This window comes from Leopardus geoffroyi, chromosome C1 (assembly GCF_018350155.1).
Source record: "Leopardus geoffroyi isolate Oge1 chromosome C1, O.geoffroyi_Oge1_pat1.0, whole genome shotgun sequence".
In the NCBI taxonomy this organism is placed as follows: Eukaryota; Metazoa; Chordata; class Mammalia; order Carnivora; family Felidae; genus Leopardus; species Leopardus geoffroyi.
Window position 1 is genome coordinate 32,997,320 of NC_059328.1, and position 22,902 is coordinate 33,020,221.

General features: G+C 35.5%; 1 protein-coding gene across 8 annotated transcripts in view; it reads right to left on the reverse strand.

The window, feature by feature from the left end:
- Window positions 1-22,902, reverse strand: part of FOXJ3 (forkhead box J3) — a 152,368-nt gene that overhangs the window by 64,154 nt on the left and 65,312 nt on the right. For 7 of the 8 annotated variants that reach the window (XM_045476892.1, XM_045476893.1, XM_045476897.1 and 4 more), the window contains one exon: window positions 22,686-22,760. In XM_045476892.1, the coding sequence (XP_045332848.1) occupies window positions 22,686-22,760 (75 nt within the window). Of the gene's footprint in view, window positions 1-11,589; window positions 12,026-22,685; window positions 22,761-22,902 lie in introns of those variants that run through there. The other variant, XM_045476896.1, reaches the window with a different exon arrangement.

Genomic DNA, 22,902 nt, shown 5'->3' on the forward strand with positions numbered 1-22,902 from the left:
CACAAAATATGATGGCTGTAGCTAATCACAAAGAAAAAAACTGTTCATACGCCTAACTATTTAGGATATAGTCACAAAACCCTGAATGCCTAAATGCAAACACAAACCGTTGAAATTCACAAAAGAAATTGTAAAATCGTCCACCTTAGGTAGCTCTTGCTAACCTACGGACTGAATTTCATCTGCAAAATCACAAGTTTGGATTAAATGACCTTAAAATTTCCCTTCACAAATGAAAACCACAAGATACCACTTCACACCTATTAGGATGTCTATTATCAATCAATAAATAAATAATAAAAAATAAAATAAAATAAAATAAAATAAAATAAAATAAAATAAAATAAAATAAAATGTGCTGGCAAGGAAGTGGACAACCTGCAGCTTTTGTGCATCACTAACAGAATGTAAAATGGTGCAGTCACTGGAAAATGAGTGGCAGTTTATCAAAAAATTAAACACAGAATTACTATGTGATCCATCAATTTCACTTCAAGGTATATACCCACAAGAATTAAAAACAAGGACTTGAACAGATATTCATATCCTCATATTCACAGCAGTATCATTCACAATAGTTAAAAGGTAAAAGCAACCCAAATGTCCATCAATAGATAGATAATATGTGGTGTATACACACACACGCACGTACACACACACACACACACACACACACACGCACAATCACACAATGGAATGTTATTCAGTGTTTAAAAGGAAGGCAATTCTGTCATATATGTGATAACATGAGTGAACCATTATGACATCATGCTAGGTGAAGTAAATCACAAAAAGACATGGTGTAATTCCACTTACATAAAGTACCAAGAATAGTCAAAATCACAGACACAGAAAGTAGAATGGTGGCTGCCATGGGCTGGGGGATGGGAAGAGGAAGAATTACTATTTAGTGGGTGTAGTTTCAATCTGGGAAGTGAAGGAGTTCTGGAAATAGATGGTGGCAATGGTTGTACAACAATGTAAATATGCTTAATGCCACTGAACTATACACTTACATGGTTACAATGATAAATTTTATGTTCTATATCATACCACAAAAGGTCCCTTTCAGCTACCTTTAAAAAGCAGTTACCTTTGCTCTTCCTTAATAATATTTCTCACAGAAACTGAACTGCCCAAATATAACCTATCTACAAACACACATTTCATCTAACTTCTTCCCAGAGTAAGGCCTACTACTCTAGGCTCATGTGCAACAAGTAGGAAACAACAGTTTATTGTTGTGTGATTTTATTTTTTTTTAATTTTTTTTTTCAACGTTTATGTATTTTTGGGACAGAGAGAGACAGAGCATGAACGGGGGGAGGGGCAGAGAGAGAGGGAGACACAGAATCGGAAACAGGCTCCAGGCTCTGAGCCATCAGCCCAGAGCCTGACGCAGGGCTGGAACTCACGGACCGCGAGATCGTGACCTGGCTGAAGTCGGACGCTTAACTGACTGCGCCACCCAGGTGCCCCAGTGTGATTTTATTTTTAAAACCAACTTCATTGGAGTATATATATTTTTAAATGAAGTACACCCATTTGAAATATACAGTTCAAGGAGTTCTGACAAATGTATACACTCATGCAATACCAAAATCAAGATACAGAACATTTCCATCACCCCAAAAGGATCCTTTTTGTGACTCAGCAAGCAATTCCCTTTCCTTTGCTCCCACCTCCATCCCATACAACCATTGATCAGCTTCCATTATAAATTATTCACCCTTTTCTAAAATTTCACATAAATGGAATCAACCTGTCAAACTATTTTCCACACCGACTAGCAATGCATGAGTTCAGCTGCTCTATGTCCTAACCAACACTTAGTATTTTAAGTCTTCAAGGACAAACAATATAGTGGAAGTTGTCATTGTAACTCAATGATTTTTATGTGTGCTTCCTGAATGAATAATGATAGTAGGCAGCATGTTTGCATGTGCTTGCCATCCATGTATCATTTTGCAAAGTGTTGAAAACTTTTGCCCATGTTTTATTTGGATTATAAAACTTTGGGTTATTTGTATTCCAAGAATTTTTTAATATTTTTTGAGTAACAAAAGAGATATAGATAGAAAAATATAGATATAGATAGATAATATATAATAAATATTTTCTCTCAGTCTGTGGTTATCTCTTCATTACAGCATCACCTAAGGAGCAAAAATCTTAAATTCAACAAGTCCCAATTATCAATTTTCATTTTGTGGTCTGTGCTGTTTGTCTAGCTTAAAAAAATATATTTGCCTACTCCAACATGGCAAATATTTTCCTCCATTTTCTTCTAGATGTTTTATAAAATAGTCTTACTTTCTGGGGCGCCTGGGTGGCGCAGTCGGTTAAGCGTCCGACTTCAGCCAGGTCACGATCTCGCGGTCCGTGAGTTCGAGCCCCGCGTCGGGCTCTGGGCTGATGGCTCAGAGCCTGGAGCCTGTTTCTGATTCTGTGTCTCCCTCTCTCTCTGACCCTCCCCCGTTCATGCTCTGTCTCTCTCTGTCCCAAAAATAAATAAACGTTGAAAAAAAAAATTAAAATAGTCTTAATTTTTATGCTAAGGTATCTCATCCACTTAAGGTTAACTGCGTAAGTCTGAGATAAGGATCAATATAAATTTTTCTTCCACCCAGATATACAGCACCACTTCTTGGAAAGACTATATCCTTTTCCCACTAAATTACACTGGCACCTCTATCAAAAATCAGCTGAATATATACATGGGTCTATTTCTGAACTCTATTCTATTCCATTGATCTACATGTCTATCCTTATACCAATACCACTGTGTCTTAATTATTGTAGCTATGTAGAAAGTCTTGAAATCAGGCACTGCAAGTCCCACAACTTCATGTTTTGTTTTGTTTTTCAAAACTGTTTGCTTATTCTAGGTCCTTGGCATTTCCTTGCAAAGCTTGTTGGTGGGGAGGGGAGGGAAAGAAAAGTATGCTAGGATTTTTATTGGGATTGCATTAATGTTATAAATCAATTTGGGGAAGACTGACATCTAACAGTGAGTCCTCTATTCCACAAACATGCTGTATCTCTCCATTTATTTAGGTCTTTTATTTCTCTTGGTAATGTTTTACAGTTTAGAGTAAACAGGTCTATATTTATTTTGTTAAAATATATCCCTCAAGTATTTCATTATTTTGCTACTGTAAATGGAATTGCTTCTGTTAACTTGCAGTCATTCCTCAGTAATATAAAGAAATTATACTGACCTTGTATCTTCTGACTTTGCTAAACTCACTTATTAGTTCTAGGGGCTTTCCCATAGATTAGGATTTTCTATATATGCAATAATGTTGCTTCCAAATAAAGACAGTTTCACTTACTATTTTTCAATATGGATGTCTTTTCTTTTTCCTGCCTTACTCCATTGGCTTGGACCTCTAATAGAATGTTGCACAACAGTGAATACAAACATCTTTGTTCTTAATCTCAGAGAGAAAGCATTCGGTTTCTCATCATTAAATACGATGCAAATTGTTAAGTTTTTGATAGATTTCTTTAATCAAATTAAGGAAATTCCCTTTTATTCCTAGTTTGCTGAATGAGTGTCAAAACTTTTCTACACTTAAGATGATATGATTTTTCTGTTTTCTTCTACTACATGGTGAGTTACATCAATTAGTTTTCCAATTTTTTTTTTTTTTTAAATTTTTTTTCAACGTTTTTATTTTTGGGACAGAGAGAGACAGAGCATGAACGGGGGAGGGGCAGAGAGAGAGGGAGACACAGAATCGGAAACAGGCTCCAGGCTCTGAGCCATCAGCCCAGAGCCTGACGTGGGGCTCGAACTCACGGACTGCGAGATCGTGACCTGGCTGAAGTCGGACGCTTAACCGACTGCGCCACCCAGGCGCCCCTAGTTTTCCAATTTTAACCTGCATCGCATTCCTGGGACAAATCCCACTTGATCATGATGTATTCGTTTTATGTATCAATAAATTTAGTTCGGTGCTATTTTATTAAAGATTTTTGAGTAGTCTATTTTCACAAAGGATATTGGTCTGTAGTTTTCTTATTGTTTCTTTGCCTGACTTTGGTATCATGGTGATGCTGAACTCATGAAATGAGCTGTAAACTGTTACTTCATCCACTATTTTTTTAAAAGTTTCTGGAAGACTGGCATCACTATTTCCTCAAGTATTTCAGCTTCTGGTTTCGTTGCTTTTGTTTGTCCATTTTCTATTTTATTTATTTCTAATTTTACCTTTATTGTTTCCTTCCACTTACTTTGGGTTGAATTTGCTCTTTATTTTCCTAACTTCTTAAGGTAAATGCTTACATAACTGATTTCAGACCCTTCTGATTTTTCTAATTTAAAGTTTTAAGCTTCTTTCTCAACATGCATTGGCTGTATGTCACAAATTTTTATATATTCTGCTCTCACTATCATACAGTTCAAAATACTTTCTAATATCCCTTATGATTTTTGTTGTTGACCCAGAGGTACTTTAGAAATGTATCATTTAGGGGCGCCTGGGTGGCTCAGTCGGTTGAGCGTCAGACTTCGGCTCAGGTCATGATATCTCACAGCTTGTGAGTTCAAGCCCTGCGTCGGGCTGTGATGACAGCTCAGAGCCTGGAGCCTGCTTCGGATTCTGTGTCTCCCTCTCTCTAATCCACTCGCATTCTGTCTCTGTCTCTCTCAAAAAATAAATAAACATTTAAAAAAAAAAAAAGAAGAAAGAAATGTATCATTTAGTTTCTAATTTGGGGTTTTTTAAATATATTTTTGTTACTGACTTCTAATTCTACCAGTCAAAAAATATATATGTAAATTTTCACCCTTTAGTTATGTACTGAAACTTGTTTTCGTGTTACTTTAGTGTCTGGGCATTGTGGACTGATGGGCAATGATGAAATAAGGAGATGCAATCATTTCAAGATTTAGGAAAAATAAGATCAATAAAATCCCATAATACATGTTAGATTTATAAAGGAATCACATGGTAATTGCAAGAGAGAATAAGTTTTATTCATTTTTTTAAATACATAAATTTTCTATTTGTTCTTTAGAAAATTTCTAAGAAAGAATATAAGTCATAAAATAACCATCTTTATGAATCAAAACTGCTCAAAAGAGATACTCAAAAACTGAACTGGGTCCAATGGACTCTGATGAAGTACTGAGGATTAAATAAAATATATATAAAATATCTCCTCCTCCAGTATTTGACCACATATTGCTTCAAATTACTCTTCCAATATTCTTTCTCATCTCCTACAATTTCTATCAAACAGCAAGCAAAAAAATATTTGGCAAATCTTAAATTTTAAGGGCTGAAAAGGACCTTTGAAATAATCTATTACAACTTTCATTTGATTGCTGAAGAGAGCTGTGCCTGAGAGAGTTAAATAATTTGGCTGATCCTAAACTTTTATCTTTTCATTTAACATTTATTTTATTTGTACTTTGCACAAAAAAAGACAAAAGATTAATGATAATAGCCAAACTACATTTAGTAAGGCTTATCAGAAAGTAAATGCAAGAACAGCAAGCTATGCCTAGATATAACCTGAATATTATCTAACCCACCACTGGGAAAATGACACATGTTCAATCACCCAAACTGGTTAAACTTCTCAAACTATGGACAGACACAAGAAAGGTGAACAACCTTTCTCTTAATGACAGTTCATGAAGGGCTGATTGTGTATGTGCTAGTCACAACATTAGCACTAGGAATACAAATAAAAAAGTCAGTCTTCAGCTCTGGTGAAGGAGACGGAAAAGATATCTGTATTGTTAACTCTCACCACTTCCATGTTCTTGTTAAAAGTCATTTTCTCAATCAGCTTACCTTGCTTATTACTCTTTTGAAAATGGCAATGCATACTGAATCCACTTTATCCTACTGCATATTTTTCTACAGCATTTATAATTATCTAACATTCTATATAATTCTATATAATTTATGTATTTGTTTACTGTTATTCTCCCATAAGGCTGTAAGTTTCTCAGGGGCAAAGAATTTTGTTCAGTTTCCTGATGTATTCCAAATACATCAGAATAGTGACTAGCAAACAAAAGGCAAGTAAATAATCGGCAAGTGCTAAGTGAGACAAGTGAGCTAAATCTCAGGCTGATCATCGTCAGATGCGGCAGGAGGAAAAGGGAATAAAAAACAATTTTAGGCAGAGGAAAGAGTGGAAATAGCATTTTTAACCTGGCATTCATGAACTCCGCAAGGGTCTATGCACAGGATTCAGGGACATTATGAAATTGGGTAAGGAGAAAATACTGAAAATTCAGCATGTCCTTCCATTACAAATGTAAGGAACAAATGACAAATCAATTTGATTCCTGTCACATTAATAGTTTTTGTCTCAAAAGGTCAGTCATTACTACTCATTATTCATTTCCACTTTTGTTATTTAATAGGCTACCACACTCAAAAATACTACTACTACTATGCTGCCATTTTCAATTTTGTTATTTAATGTTACTAAAGCAGCATGTAGATTACTGAATCATGAATTTGTTATAATATTTTTATAACAATTTTAATATAACTGTTTATCTTTTGCATCCTGATTATTCTGGCTTAAGTAAAATATTATTCTGGGGAGCGTGGGTGGCTCAGTTGGTTGAGAGTCTGACTCTTGATTTCGACTCAGGAAAAAATCACAAGGTTGTGGGACCGAGCCTTGTGTCGGACTCTGCACTGAGCATAGAGCCTGTTTGGGATTCTGTCTCTCTCCCCTCTGCCTGTATCCCCAACTCATGCAAAATAAAAAATAAAAATGAAGTTAAATTAAATTTAATTTAATTTAAATGTAAGTATTATTCTGAGAGGGGTTCCCAGGCTTCAACAGAATTGCCAAATTCTGGTGCTAAAGTCACACAGATCTATGAGACAATAATAAATTAAACAGGACTAGGTTAAAAAAAAAAAAAAAAAAAAAAAAAAAGGCAAGAAAGGAGTCCAGATAGCTAAAGAGAATTTTTTTTTTTAGTTTTTCTTTTGCTTTACATGAATGCTGTTTATTTCCTTCAATATTTTAGGTGGCATGCTGATTCTAAGTTTTTTTGTAATTATTAATTCATAAATCCTGAAAATTCATTAAAAATGTATTATTGATACTAACAATCCAAAATTCAAAGTCTTAAGAACCTTTACGGTACTTATTTTTAACTTCTCTATAAGCTATCACAACTAGGAAAAGTTGTGCTAATACACAATTCATAATCACTTTTTTATGTAGCAAAAAGCTTTACACAGTGAAGACTGGCCAACAACTCTCAAGAAATCTTTATCTCTGAACCTAATATACTGTATGAAATTATCTTTATAAGTGATTTCCTCCCTAGACCAGAAGTCTTAATGGCAGTGATCTCTTAGTCATCCTTATATCTCCAGAGCCAAGCTTAATAACTAGCATAAGTTATAATTTAATAAATGATTACCAAGCTTAACTCCAATAAATGTCTTATTTGAAGATACACTAAAATTATTAAAATAGTTAAAATATTCAGAACTTCCAGAGGTCCATGGGACTATAGATACTGCCGCTCTACTTGTTTTTATACATACCCAGTATTTTATTCAAGTTAAAAAAAGGAATAAAGGATGTAAAAATATATTGTGCTCATGGACTGGAAGATTTAATATTGTTAAGATGGCAATACACCCCAAATTGATCTCTAATTCAATGCAATTCCTATCAAAATCACAGTTTATTTGTAGAAATTAACAAGCTGACCCTAAAATAAATATGTATTTGACCTAGAATAGTCAAAACAATCTTGAAAACGAAGAAAAAAGTTGGAAGATTCACATCTCCTAATTTTAATAGTATGAAATTATAGTAATCCGAATTAAGAGTCTAGAAATAAACCTGTATATTTACAGCCAAAGGATTTTTCCACAGAATACTGAGATAAAACAATGGGGGAAAGAACAGTCTTTTCAACAAATGTGCTGGGAAAACTGGATATCCACATGAATTTGGGCCTCTTCACAGCATACATAAAAATTACCCCAAAAATAAATCTTCATTACCTGGGATTAGTCAATGACTTTTTAGATATGACACGAAAAGCACAACAACCAAAGAAAAATTGATAAATTTATCAAAATTTAAAGTCTGTGTTTTATCAATAGACACTATCAAGACAGTGAAAACACACCTGCACAATGGAAGGAAACCTGCAACAAACATAAGATACCGGACTTGTACCTAAAATAGATAAAGGACACTTAAAACTCACTAATCAAAAGACAACCTGATTAAAAAATGGCCAAAGGATCTGAACAGACACTTCTCCAAAAGAGATATATGAATGGCCAATACACACATGAAAAAATGAAACTCCTCATTTACCGTTAGAGCAATGCAATCAAACCCATAAGAGAATGAGATACCACTTCATACCCACTGGGATGGCTGTAATCAAAAAGGCATAATCAAAAGGGTTGGCAAGGGTATGAAAAAACTGGAAGCCTCATAACTGTGAAAATGTAAAATGGCATATAGTTCCTACAGAAAAGTATGGCAGTTCCTCAAAAGATTAAACATATGACCCAGCAATCCCATTTGTAGAAAAATGAAAACATTATGTTCATACAAAAGCTTGTACAAAAATGATCATAGCAGCATTTTTCATAATAACCAAAGTAGAAACAACCCAAATGTCCATCAACTGATGCAGATAAATAATTGTGATATGTTCATACATATCACAGAGTATGATTTAGGCACAAAAAAGGGATGAAATACTGCTACATGCTTCAATATAGATGACCCTGAAAATCTTACGCTAAATGAAAGAAGCCAGACACAAAAGGCCACATACAATGAGTCTATTCACGTAAAATGTCCAAACTGGCAAATCCATAGAGATGGAGAGTAAAGGCAGAATGAAGGATGACTACTAATGACTACTGAAGGGTTTCTTTTTGGGGTGATAAAATAAAAACGTCCTGAAATTAGATAGTGGTGATGGTCCCACAACTTTGCAAATATACTAAAAACCATTGACTCTTATGCTTTTAAACGATAAATCTTATGGCATGTGAATTAGATCTCAATAAAAAATATTTAAGAAAAAATAAGAATCAAAAGCTCTAATCTAATAAAGTGATATGCTTAACAGTCAAAAGTCACTTTTCACAAAACCAAGTCAGTAGTATTGCCCAGAGAGAACTCAAATCTCTTGATTTCTTTGGACTATGTCAGTCTTTGATACAAGTTCTAACTAGTCATTAATGTCAGAGAAAGTCAAGCAGTTCATCTACTTGAAGAATAAGAACTCCAAAGATTCTCTCAAACTCGTATTAGTAAATTAATGTTGAGAAATGAAATAAATTGTCTTGACGCTGCCTTACTGATCAAGAGTAAAACAAGAAATAAAGTGACAACTTCTAAACATCTAAAAACCATCCTTAATTTAAAATACCAAGAGAATTAATGCATAATTAGAAAAGTTTCCTTAAGAAACATACAACAGCCACTTCTTGGTTAACTAGGAAAAGATAAATATCATTCTTGTGATAAATGTTTATTAAACAGCCACTATGTACAGATAAAATGCTAGTTGCTATGGGGGTATGAAGATGTCAAGTACAAAGACCCAATCCCCAAACCTTGTCAACAAAAAACTCACAACAGAGTATAACAGATAAAAATACAGATAACTACCATCATTCAAGAACTATAATAGTGGTATGCTCAAAGAGCTATGGTAATAACAAAAAGAGAGGTGAAAATAAACAGAAAGGAAGAAAAGTTGTTACAGGGAGAAAAAAGACTGTTACCCACTGTTCAGAGTAATGTGGACATTTCAGTTGGCCACCAAAGGATGAAGAAGATGGAAAGAAAGACTATTTTAAACACAATGAAGATATGAAAATACCTTCAGAAATAAAAAGATATAAAACTGCATCATAAATGGAAGAAAAATAATGCAGTATAGCCTGAATATAACTTTAGGGGCATGAAGCGGGGGGCTGGAGTTGAAAATATGGCAATAGAGACATGTTTGTGGTTTTAATTGCATATCATAGCTAAAGGTAGCATTGCAGAAGATAGAGCAGAGGCAAACAGATTAGAGGAAGGAGACCAGTTGGAAGTAACACAGTAATATAACTTATCATTAAAATAACTTTATTTCTTAAAATTCTCATTTCTTGTAATAACTTTGTTTTAAACATAAAAACCCAGGATCCAGGGGCACCTGGGTGACTCAGTTGGTTAAGCGTCTAGCTCTTGATTTTGGCTTGGGTCATGACCCCAGGGTTGTGGGATCAAGACCCATGTTGGGCTCCATTCTGAGTGTGGAGCCTACCTGGACCTCTCTCTGTCCCTCTCCGCAACTTGTGTACATGCTCACTCGATCTCTCTCTCTCTCTCTCAAAAACAAAACAAAACAACTCTTTAAAAACCCAGGATCTGAAAACATCAAAGATGTAAGAAATCAGATGAAAGAATAAACTAGGTTCATGAGCTTCCTAAACCCTGTACAGATCAGGGCAGTACTACATATCTTCTTACTATAAAAATGAAAAAAAAAACAAAAAAACAAAAACACAATGAAGCAGAAGCTCCTGGGCATGTCTCAGGTCCAGGAACTGGCTGGGACAAACAAAAAAGAAAAAGCCCTAATGTCCAGCATCAAAGCATTTGATTAAACTAATTTCACCAATTATCTGTGAACATACCCAAAAAAGACCAATGGAAATTCTAAATTTAAAAATCCAGTAACCGGAATAAAAAGTTCACCAGACATGTTTAACAGATAGGACAAAGTGAAAGAGAAATCCTGAAGATAGATCAGTAAAAATGATCTAATATGAGAAATAAAAAGAAAAAAGAACAAGTGAAAATAAAGCCTCAGTGATCTATGAAATGATGTCAGTCATTTCTGGGGAGGGGCAGAGAAAAGAAAGGAGTTGAGAGAATCCCAAACAGACTCTGCACTATCTGTGCAGAGCCCCATGTGGGGCTCAAACTTATGAAACATGAGATCATGACCTGAGCCGAAAATTAAGAGTCAGATGCTTAAATGACTGAGCCACCCAGGTGCCCCAAACAGTCTATATTTTATTTTACTTTATTTTAAGTCTGTATTTTAACTGGACTAGAAGAAAAGAGGGCCCTAATTTTTTGAAAAAACTAATGACCCAAATATCCCAAATTTAGATGAAAACCTCTTTTTTGTAGATCCTAGAAGATAAGCAAATCCCATGCAGAATAAATACAAAGAAAATTACATTGGGGCACAAACTCCTTCAATCTAAAAATAGAGAAAAATCTTGGAAACCACAAAAGACAGAGAGGGGAGAGCAAGGGGGCACATTACCACAGCCCCCCTTATCTAAAGGAAATACATTCTGAGACCTCCACAGCGGATGTCTGAAACTGGATAGCATCAAACCCTATTCATACTGTTTTTTTCCTATACACACATACCGATGATAAAGCTTAATTTAAAAATTAGGCACAATAAAAAATAAAAATAATAATCAGGTACCATAAAAGATTAACAACAATAATAAAGTAGAACAATTATAACATACTATAATAAAAGTTATATGAATGTGGTCTCTCCCTCAAAATATCTTATTGTGCCATACTCACCCTTCTTCCTGCGATGATGTGAGATGATAAAATGCCTATATGATGAGATGAAGTGAGGTGAATGACGTAAGCATTGTGACACAGCATGAGGCTACCACTGACCTTCTGACGATATGTCAGAAGGAGGATCATCTGCTTCAGGAACACAGCTGACCACGGGTAACTGAAACTGCTGAAAGCAAATCCATGGATAAGATGGGTCTACTACAGGTACAGGGGAATAAAAATATAAATGACACCTGACTTTTCACCAGAAATAAGGAAGGCTAAGTACAACAGAACATCTTCAAAGTTCTGAAAGCTGGGGGAAACCCTGCAAACTGAAGATTCCACATCCAGAAAAAGTATTCAGAGGATGAAATAAAGACCTTTTCAGATAAATAAGAGCCAACAAAATGTGTTTTCTGCAGACGTGCACTATAAAAAATGCCCAAGGATGGTATTAGGCTAAAGGGGAAAGAGATCAGCTTGAAACTTGGATTTACAGAAAAGAACATCAGAGAAGGCAAATAATTAGGAAAATATTTTCTTCAGCATGATTTCCTTAAAACACTGCTATCTAAAGCAAATAAAACAATCCTAAGGTGAGACTTGTGTCGTAAGTAAAAGTATAAGCTATGACAGCACAAAGAAAGAAAAAGATAAATAAATAGAACTGTACTGTTCTAAGGTTATTGGATTTGTCAAGTGGGTGGGAAAAGGTAAGTAGTAAACGTTATGAAGTATGAAATATGAAGTGAAAGGTGGTATATTACCTCTAGACTTTGGTAAGTTAGTATTACACATTTAGCTCTAGCATGACTAACAAAAAATAAAAAGAGCACAGTTAAGTCAATAAAGGAGATAAAAGAGAGTACTTTAAACTATTTGATTAATCCCAAAGGTTGCAGAAATGAAGCAACAAAGAAACAAAAGAAAAACAAACTGCAACCATATGAATAATCATATTAAATATGGACTAAGCACCCCAACTAGAAGGCAGAGATTGTTAGACTGGATTTAAAAGGCAAGAGCCAATAACTACATGCTGTTTATAAGAGACATACTTTAAATACAAAAGCATGTATAGGCCAACAGCAAAATACTAGAAAATATATACCGTAAAGCTACATAAGAAAACTGTAGTGGTTATATTAGGATAAGAAAAAGTAAGCTTCAAAACAAAGAGTATTTTAAGAACATTTCATAAAGATAAAAGACAAATCAACAGGAAGATTAAACATATCATACACAAATATTAATTTCAAATGAGTTACAGACCTAAAAGTTAACTCTAAAACCATAAAATCTGGGGTGCCTGGCTGGCTCAGTCGGTAGAGCAGGCAAATCTTGATCTCAGAGTCCTGAGTTCAAGTCCCACGCTGGGCATAGAGATTACTTTATAAAATTTAAAAAATTAAAATTAAAATTAAAAAAATGTAAGATCTACAGAAGAAAATAGAGGATAATATCATTATGGCCTTGGCTGATTTCCTCAACGCAAAAGTCACTAATCATTAAATTAAAAATTGGTAAATTAGACTTCATCAAAAGCCAAAATGTCTACTCGTTTTAAGACACTATTATAAAAACAAAGGCAAACCAGTCTGAAAAAATATTTACAAAATTTAAATCTAAGAAAAAACGTATCCAGAATACATTAAAAAACAACAAAACCATGGGGCGCCTGGGTGGCGCAGTCGGTTAAGCGTCCGACTTCAGCCAGGTCACGATCTCGCGGTCCGTGAGTTCGAGCCCCGCGTCGGGCTCTGGGCTGATGGCTCAGAGCCTGGAGCCTGTTTCTGATTCTGTGTCTCCCTCTCTCTCTGCCCCTCCCCCGTTCATGCTCTGTCTCTCTCTGTCCCCCCAAAAATAAATAAACGTTGAAAAAAAAATTTAAAAAAAAAAAAAAAACAACAACAAAACCCTCCTACAGCTCAGTAATAATGACAACCAAATTTTAAAAAGAAAAAAAAAGGGCAAAAGACTTTAAAGGAACCTTGGGAAGAGAGAATATACAAATGACCTGTAGGCACATGGAAAGATGCTCAACATGAAAAAACTCAAAATAAAACCATAACAAGATACCACCTCATACCCCCCAACATGGCTAAACTAAAGAGATAGCTGACACCACCTGTTGACCAGGATGTGGAGCATCTGAAATTCTCATGCACTGCTATTGGGAATTTAAAATACACAACTACTACAGAAAAGGATTTGGCAGTTTCTTATAAAGTTACTCTTCCACCTGCCCTTTGACACAGAAATACTGTATTATTCTACAGAAATGAAGGCACATGTCCACAGAAAACTTGTACAAGAATTTCTTAGTAGCCTGTTCTTAATAGTCCCAAAATGAAAACTACCCAAATGTCCATCAACAGATCCATGAATAAATGGAATACTACTTAGCAATAATAAACAAAAACTGACATATGCAATAGCATCACAGACATTACTGAAAGTCGTCAGACATAAACAGAAAATACAGTTGCCCTGAGAACATGCTTTGGGGCATGTTCATCAAAATTTAACTTTTGACTCTCCCATACCTTAACTAATAGCCTACTGTTGACCAGAAGAAGGCTTACTGATAACATAAACAGTTAATTAACACATTTTGTGTTATACGTATTATACGCTGTATTCTTACAATAGAGTAAGCTAGAGGAAAACAATGTTTAAAACAAATGTAAGAAAAACAAAATACACTTAAAGTACTTTATTTCTTGAAAAATTCCATGTATAAGTGGATCTGTGTTTTCAAGGATCAACTGTATACTGAATGATTTCATCTACGTGAAGTTCCATTATGTGACACTTACAAAAACTAATCTTCTATGGAAAACTCTACCATGGGCTTAAAGATCACCATCTAAAACTGGGGTTTATTGTAAAGATTGAGATAATACCTATAAGTAACTTCCTAATCTGTAAAGTAGTATACAGATGTAGAATTGTTATTAATTCATGTCAACAATTCTGGTACAGCAGGTTAATGTCCTCCTGAGGGAGAAAACTGCAATGTCTTAGTGTGCAAAATCCCAAAGATCACAAACTAGAATTGTACAGCTTTGAACACATCTTCCAAAAACAATCAACTGCCAACTTCAAGATATCCCACATGGGGTACCTGGCTGGCTCACTTGGAAAAGCGTGCAACTCTTGATCTCAGGGTTGTGAGTTCGAGTCCCAAGTTAGGTGTAGAGATCACTTAAAAAAAATCTTTTTGGGGTGCCTGGGTGGCTCAGTAGGTTGGGCGCTTGAACCCAGTGTCAAGTTCCGTGTTGACAGCTCAGAGCCCGGAACCTGCTTCGGATTCTGTGTCTCCCTCTCTCTCTGCCCCTCCCCCGCTCATGCTCTGTCTCTCCCTCTCTCTGTCTCTCTCTCTCTCTCAGAAATATGTAAACATTAAAAAAAAATTTTTTAATAAAATATTTTTTAATGCCATTATCTGATTAAATATAAACATAAGAAGTTACTATTTATTTCATACTCCTGGGGAAAACAGTCCCTATCATAAATTGCTAACCATTCCAAATGGCTAAATCTGTGAATTTTATGTTTTAACGAACCCTACTGCCAAGTATACATGGTTCACTGGTAAAGTGAATCATCACAGACTATTCTCTGCTCATCCTCATCTCTCAATGCACATCATCAAGAGCCTCAGACACAATACTGGATGCTTTTTGTCCCTGACTTCTTTGGCTTTATACTTTATATTTTGTCTCAATGTTTTATTTCTCTCCCAGTTTAGATTTGCAAATCAGTTTAAAAATTTTGTTTTGTTTTGTTTTGTTTACCTTCCAACATCTTGGGATGCTGGTAACTGCCTGGTAACTGCCCATAGTTCCATGGTACAGCAGTTGCATGTACCATACAGAGTGAACATACTTCCCAGTTTGTCTTGGTTTATACCTGTTTCCTAAGCATAATTACGAATAGTGCCCCCTTTCATTCTTAGCAATCTCTAGTTTGGACCAGAAGTTAAACAGTCATTCTACTCAGACCACAAAAACAGACTATAAGCAGTCGAATACACAAGAGGCACTCAAAGGCAGGCAGCGTGGCTGGCTAGTTGGCTAAATGAATGTATGGACAAAAATTATCCTGATGCCAGCTCAGTTCCCTGGAATACTCCTGCTGAACAAGTGAAGGTTTTTATTACTTTTAAATATATTGATTATCAAATTAAGCTAAGTGTTGCTCAGGAAAGACTGTTAAGGAATTTACCCCTAATCACTGAATTAAAAATATATAATTAGCATATCAATTATAGTGTATCCTTAAATGTTAAGGATACTTAAAAATAATATGCTCTAGTAAGTGATTAATAGTTGGCCATATCTTGTTTTTAAATCATCAGTGCCCTTAGTCCTTTTGGAAATTAATTTTTTAAGCTGGAAATAAATAAAGTTTACTGTATCACAACTGATTTGCAAGAGACAGAATGCTCACCTATATTTAATATAACCCACAAAGCAGTTTAGTATGACTATTACAGGTTATTAGTTTAGATTAATTCAACATTGTCCTGTATCTTAGTATTTGCCAAATTAATTATTGAGTCTAAGCCTAAAAGAAAAGAATTTGATGGTCAAATGAAATTATGGCTGGCAACAACCCACATGTTCTTCAAATGGTGATTAAATGTGGTAAATCTAAACAATGGAATATATACAATAAAACAGAATGAACTGCTAATACAACAACATAGATGGAACTCAAATGCATAATGCTAAGTGAAAGAAGCCAGACTCAAAAGGCTACCTACTTTATGAGTCTCACTTCTATGAACTTCTGGAAAAGGCAAAATTACAGGGACAGAAAACAGATCAATAGTGACCTGGGAGTGGAGGAAAGGGCTGACTACCAACAGACAATAATATTCCACAGCTTGATGATAGTGTTGGTTAAATTGTATCCATTTGTCAAAACAACTAGAATTATACACCAAAAAGTAAATTTTACCATATATAATTTTTTAAATTAATTTGTTGGCAAAATACTATTTTTTTTAAATTTTTTTAACATTTATTTATTTTTGAGACAGAGAGAGACAGAGCATGAACAGGGGAGGGGCAGAGAGAGAGGGAGACACAGAATCCGAAACAGGCTCCAGGCTCTGAGCTGTCAGCACAGAGCCCGACGCGGGGCTCGAACTCACGAACCGTGAGATCATGACCTGAGCCGAAGTCGGACGCTCAACCAACCGAGCCACCCAGGCTCCCCAAAATACTATTTTTTAAAGTAGTTTAGATACGGAAAAGAAAACAGGAGGCCAGCAACAACAAAATGTTACCTCCCACCCTTAAAAAGAGAAGAGAGAATATGGTATGGTGCAAATAAAAGGCCACTCTAAACTGCCCTAAGTATACTGTCAAGGCTCTATGGCAGCACTTCTGTCGATTTCTGCAATGAGCTCTCTCTCCCTGAATATGACCCTCATATCTCTTACTTCACTCAATCTTTCAAACCTCTTCAAATGCCTGTGCTCACTCTGGGCTTTCTAATCATGGTTTGTCTAATGAACAGTCTTACATTCCTAATCCACCTTTGCCTTAAAATGCACTCATGGTACCAATCCTTTTTGTCATTCTTGGACCTCATAAGAGTACACTAGTCCCTCCCCTATCCCCAGTTTCACATTCTGCAGTTTGTCACAACTATGGTCCAGAAGCAGATGACCCTCCTTCTAACATCGTCAGAAGGACAAGAGTAGCCCAGTGGGACATACCACAATACCTACATCATTCACCTGTCTTCATCCCATTAGGCAGGCAGGCATTTTATCATCTCACAATCATCACAAGAACAAGGGGGAATAGATGATAATAAGATATTTGTGGGGGGCATGACATTCACATAATTTTTATCATAGTATATTATAAAAATTGTTAATATTTTATCATTAGTTATTATTGTTAATCTCTTACTGTGCCTAATTTGTAAACTAAATGTTATCATAGGTATGTATGTATAGGAAAAAGACATAGTATATAGCCTCTGTACTATCCATGGTTTCAGGCATCCACTGGGGGTCTTGGAATATATCCCCTGCAGATAAGGGGTGACTACTGTACTTACATTAATTCCCTTAACTCCTGATTCTATCCCAACTTTGTTCTCACTAGTCCCTCAGCTCAACTTGATCATGTCCTGTTCTCAGCCTTCAAGTGGGGCTCTTACCTACCATGAGTTAAAATCACAAAGATTAAGAATTTCATCTATCCTTAAAATGCTTCAGAAGTGGCAAACTCTAAAACATCCCTTGGAACCCTACCAGTGTTTTTTTTCAATCAAATAAATAAGATGCCCTTATTTTTGTCTAACCAAACTCTTGCTTTTGTCTTTAAAGCCTATTTCCTGTTTGGTTTTACACAAAGACAAAGATAAGAAGTTAACTACTTCTTCACAAAAATCATACACCTACTTTAAGATTAGTATTAAAATTACACTCGTATCTTCCTTCTTTACGGTACACACCTGTGATTGCTACAACACTGTTAAATCACTTAATGTTGTATCTTATGTACTTTCAAACCTCTCCATTTTTTTCTACATCTTTTAACAAATAAAGTGACCAAAACAGGATACCAACAAATGAGAGACAATTTATAAATAAATACAACACAATACTAATAAGGCCAAAAAAAGAATACCCTTTGAAAACAAGAGATCAGTCAACTAAGCTATGGTCTCCATATCATGACAGAGGACAAGAATAGAAAAAAATTACAGTCTCAGAACTTCCAAAAGTTCATTTTCTAGCAGCTGAGTTTGTTGTTTCCTCACAAACCAGGAGACTCCGATATTCACAGCCACGAAGCCTTTACAATTTTCCCATCCCCGGGCAAGAAAAAGCATCACCTCCACCAGCCCCAAAAAGCTCTTCTTACTATGAATTCACTGAAGTTATCTTTCCCAGAACAGAACAGACAGGTGGCCTTCATGGGGTATTCTTAGCTATCACCTCAGTTCTATTAGAACCCACTATTGCTAATTAATTATGCAATTATTGAAACCACTTCCTATTATCTTTCATTTCCTTTAAAATCAAAGTACCATTTTTCTGAGTTGGAGAAGAGGGAAAAGGGTTGAGAAATGATGAAAGTAGAAAGCAAAGACAGACATTTTTTTTTTAAGTAAATTTAGCTGATAGGCTCTGTTTTCCCATAATGTGAAAATATTTACCTTCCTTTAAGTTAATTAAGAGGCATGTGTGAATAAAAGGCAGGATAAGAAGACTTTAACAACAACAACAATTAGATTAAAAAAAAAGACAAAAATACAGAAAATAAAGCTAATGAAAAGAGAAGAGATAAAAGGCAGAAATAATTTTTAAAAAAATGGAGATGGACTAAAACATACAGAAACATGGTTGTAATCAAGGGAAAAGAGGGGCACCTGGGTGGCTCAGTCGGTTAAGTGTCCCACCCCTGGTTTCCACTCAGGTCATGATCTTACCATACATGAGAGTTCGAGCCCCACGTCAGACTCTGCACTGACAGCATGGAGCCTACTTGAAATTCTCTCTCTGCCCCTCCCCCACTTGCTCTGTCTCTCTCAAAATAAATCAATAAACTTTAAAGGGGGTTGGGGGAGAGAAAATAGAAATCTGTCCCACAAAAGACAGAGTTATGGCTGCAAAATGTAATTTCATTTTGTGTTTCTTTTTAAAGAAAGTATAATGTGGCTATTTGAAATTAGTTTAAGGGAACATAGGAAAATCAATGTCAGCCCATTAATGTACATGGGAGAGATTCAAATATTAAGGGCTTTTATGACAAAGATTTCTAGAAAATGAAGAAGTGAATCAGGAATAAATAGTCATATAAAAATATCTGTAATTCATCAACACTCTTCCAAGTTTAGGTCGGCCTTCATATCTCTCCGGTAATCCACTGAACAGGAAGCCATACAAATGAAAATAGAGGGAAAAAGACGCTGGACACTCTACTTCTACCTCTACCTCTTGGACCCAATGTGAGTCATGGCAGCAGCTAGTAAAATCCTAAGGGGTTAAAGTCCACCCCATACCCAAGACCGAAAACTACTCCCACCCCACCTTGGCTCAATGGTTTTCTCCCACTGTGGTGAGGGTGGTTTTGGAAAAGCTCCTCAAATGCCAGGAAACACTGTAATACAAAAAGAAAAAACAATTCATAAGTACCAAAACTTAACTAACATTTTGGTCTCCCTCTCAAGGAAGATTGGTACAGCAGAAAAAGCATTAGTCTAAGAAACAAGGAACCAAGAAACCAGGTATGTTCTGCTTGCTCAGCAGGCATTCTAAGATGTTTGCTATATTCCAGGTGACTCGGTGGGGGAGGACACCAAACACACCCCTTCTGCTAAGCGTTAGTAAACTAGTAGAACAGAAACCAGAATAAACTAGGAGAATAGAAGCCAGAAGCTGCTGATGGTCATCTCTGCCATTAACTGGGATGAAAAAAGAAGCCATCCGAGAAGTTAGCAGAACTAAGGGATGTAAAGAGACATTCGTGGTAGAACCAGGCTCCAGCTCGTCCTGTAGATGTTTAGTCCCTTCAGTTGGTCTGTAGTTGGGTTACTGTGACTGCAAGTAAGTCTGGCCAATTGGGCTCTAATTCCACACTAAACCTGGACAAGTCATCCTTCGTTTACTGGCCTGAGTTTCCTCTTCTATCAAATGGGCTAGATCTGAAGTTTTTCAAAATGTTTTTTAGGCAATGGGATTTTTAAACAAAAATCATATTCTGATATCAAAAATTAAAATGATTTGATTCATATAAATTTTATAAGATGAGATTTACAACATTTACTTCTGACCAAAATAAATAAGAACAATGGGTATTTAAATCTCACCTTGAGACTGGAAAAAAAAATGTATCTATTATTAATATACTGTACTTTATAAGATTAAATGTATGGTATTTACTATTGTGACCCAAATCAATGATAACAATGATGCATTTTGATTAAAACAAACTTTAAAACTGGAGACTAATGGTAAAAGTTGAAATCTGTTATTAACTTCTCAGGATTCTATTTATTTCTGCATTTTGTTTTGGTTGCATGTTAAGACAATTCTGATTCAAAAAGAATAGTTGAAGAGTAACATATGTTTTCTACATCTGCCTTATCCATGACACTATTTAATTAAAGATGGGAGAAAAGTTTTAGGTTCTGCACAAAAGAAAACCTGACAGCACAAGCTTTTTAAAATAGATCTCCAACTGGTTAAGACTTAGAACATAATATAGTAAAGCACTCAGGTGTGTTGGTTTATTTTTTTAATGATGTAAACCTCATGTAAAAATTAAATCTGAACCAAATATTTATAAAATCCAATTAGTGCCCTCAAAGAACTCTAATAAAATAATCTCTAAACTCTTAAGAACATTTTCGTTGAGATTCATATATACTCACTGCCCCCCAAAATTGTAATGAAGCAAATATAAAAAGTTACAATTCATTATTATTATTGTTTTTTTACAAATAAGCCTGCTTTAAAGAAAAGAAACAAAACCTTGGAAAATTATGAACACAGACAAATAATAAATTGGACCAAATAACTAGACTATAGTAATAATTTATTCAATCTTACTGAGAACCAACTTAATGGGGCAGGTCACAGAAGGTGCTATAGAAAACATCCATTTTTTAAGAGTGCCTGCTTTATAGTGAAAATGAGTAACTCTCCATCTCTAACCTCAAGAAATTAACCATCTAGAAGAGGATACAATACATTCATTCATTCAACAAGAGTGTGTCCTCCCTCAGTGCCACCAGCTACTGTCCAAGCAACTGGAGCTAAAAAGTGAACAATATACATGATTCCCTACCCTCATAAGTTTAGACTTTAACCTAAGGACAGTAGATAAACAATGAAGTTTTAAACACAGAAAACATGTGATCAGCTTAACATCTTTGAAAGACAGCACTGGCTACTTTGTGAAAGTTACTATACATTGTAGGTAGTAAACCCAAGAATCGAACAGTCAGAAGCTACTGCAATGATGACAAAGTAATAGGAAATCAAGAGGGAACAACAAACTCAGCTGAAGTACGTGGAAACGAAAAGCTTCAGAGAAGTAATGCTGTAGCTCAATCTTAAAAGACCCAAGGAGTAGGCCAGGTAAGCAGAGAAAGAGAGTTTGTGCAGCAAGAGAAGATCATATGAAAGGCATGAGAAACTTTAAGTAGTTCCTCACAGTGGGTCTTGAACGAGAATCATAGCTAGAAAGGCAGATCAAGGAAAAGCATAAAGGGTATTTGACAACACAAGGAAACATCTCCAAGACACGGGGAGTACTTTTAAGCAGGGTGGTAACATAACCAGGCTTACTAAAATTTTAGAAACATTCTTCCAGGGATGGTTAGCTTAAAACACCGGCTGGTTCCAGCCAAACAACAATGCATGTTTGCCAACAGATACACTCTCTCAAAGTCCTAATCTAATAATTTATCATGACAATGAAATTATGGTCTAACAGAGTACTCTGAGGTTTAGAAGCCAAGTAACTAGTACCAAGTTCAGGGAACACTGCAGTTAATATGACTACTAAAACCAAAAAGAGGAGAAGTCTCTGTAGATAAAATACTAAAAGTGTCCTGGTGGCAGGATATAAACGGAATGCAAAGGAAAAAACAGCAACTAAGAAAACAAGGAACATACAATTTTATTTCAGGGTAAGAATTACTTCTATGTGGTGTCAAGATCTACCAAATCTACCTCCTACATGCAATAAATAACAAACTGTGGTTCCTGACAAGCAGTTCAAAAACCAAATTTAAATTAATATACAGTACTTAATAACCAAAGAGAAACAAGATTAGAAGTACTAAACTTTAACAGAAAACCAGCTCTACACTAGCTAACTTCGACTGCTTAAAAAGAATGCTGTCTCTGCCTAGTTGGTCCTTGAAGATTACCAATTAAAATGGGGATGAGGTAGGGTGAAGTGAAAAAGGATCAGGAAGGTTCCTAATCAATGAACTAGGCATGTTCTTGAGTGCTCTCATTCCAATTCTGTTTCTCTATATATAACAGACATTACTCAGATACAAACGTGATAACAGATATAATGAAGAATCCAATTATTTTATCTTAAGATAATGAATCCTACCTTTCCGGGGTCATCCTTTGATCGAGGCACTTTAAGGAAACACTTGTTCAGTGACAGATTATGTCGTATGGAGTTCTGAAATTAAAGAAGAGAAGCCACAGGGTCATTGGAAATCCAAAAAACCAAATCCCATCTTTAAAAACAGAATCAGGGGATGCCTGGTTGGCTCAGTTGGTTAAGCGTCCAACTCTTGGTTTCAGCTCAGGTCATGATCTCA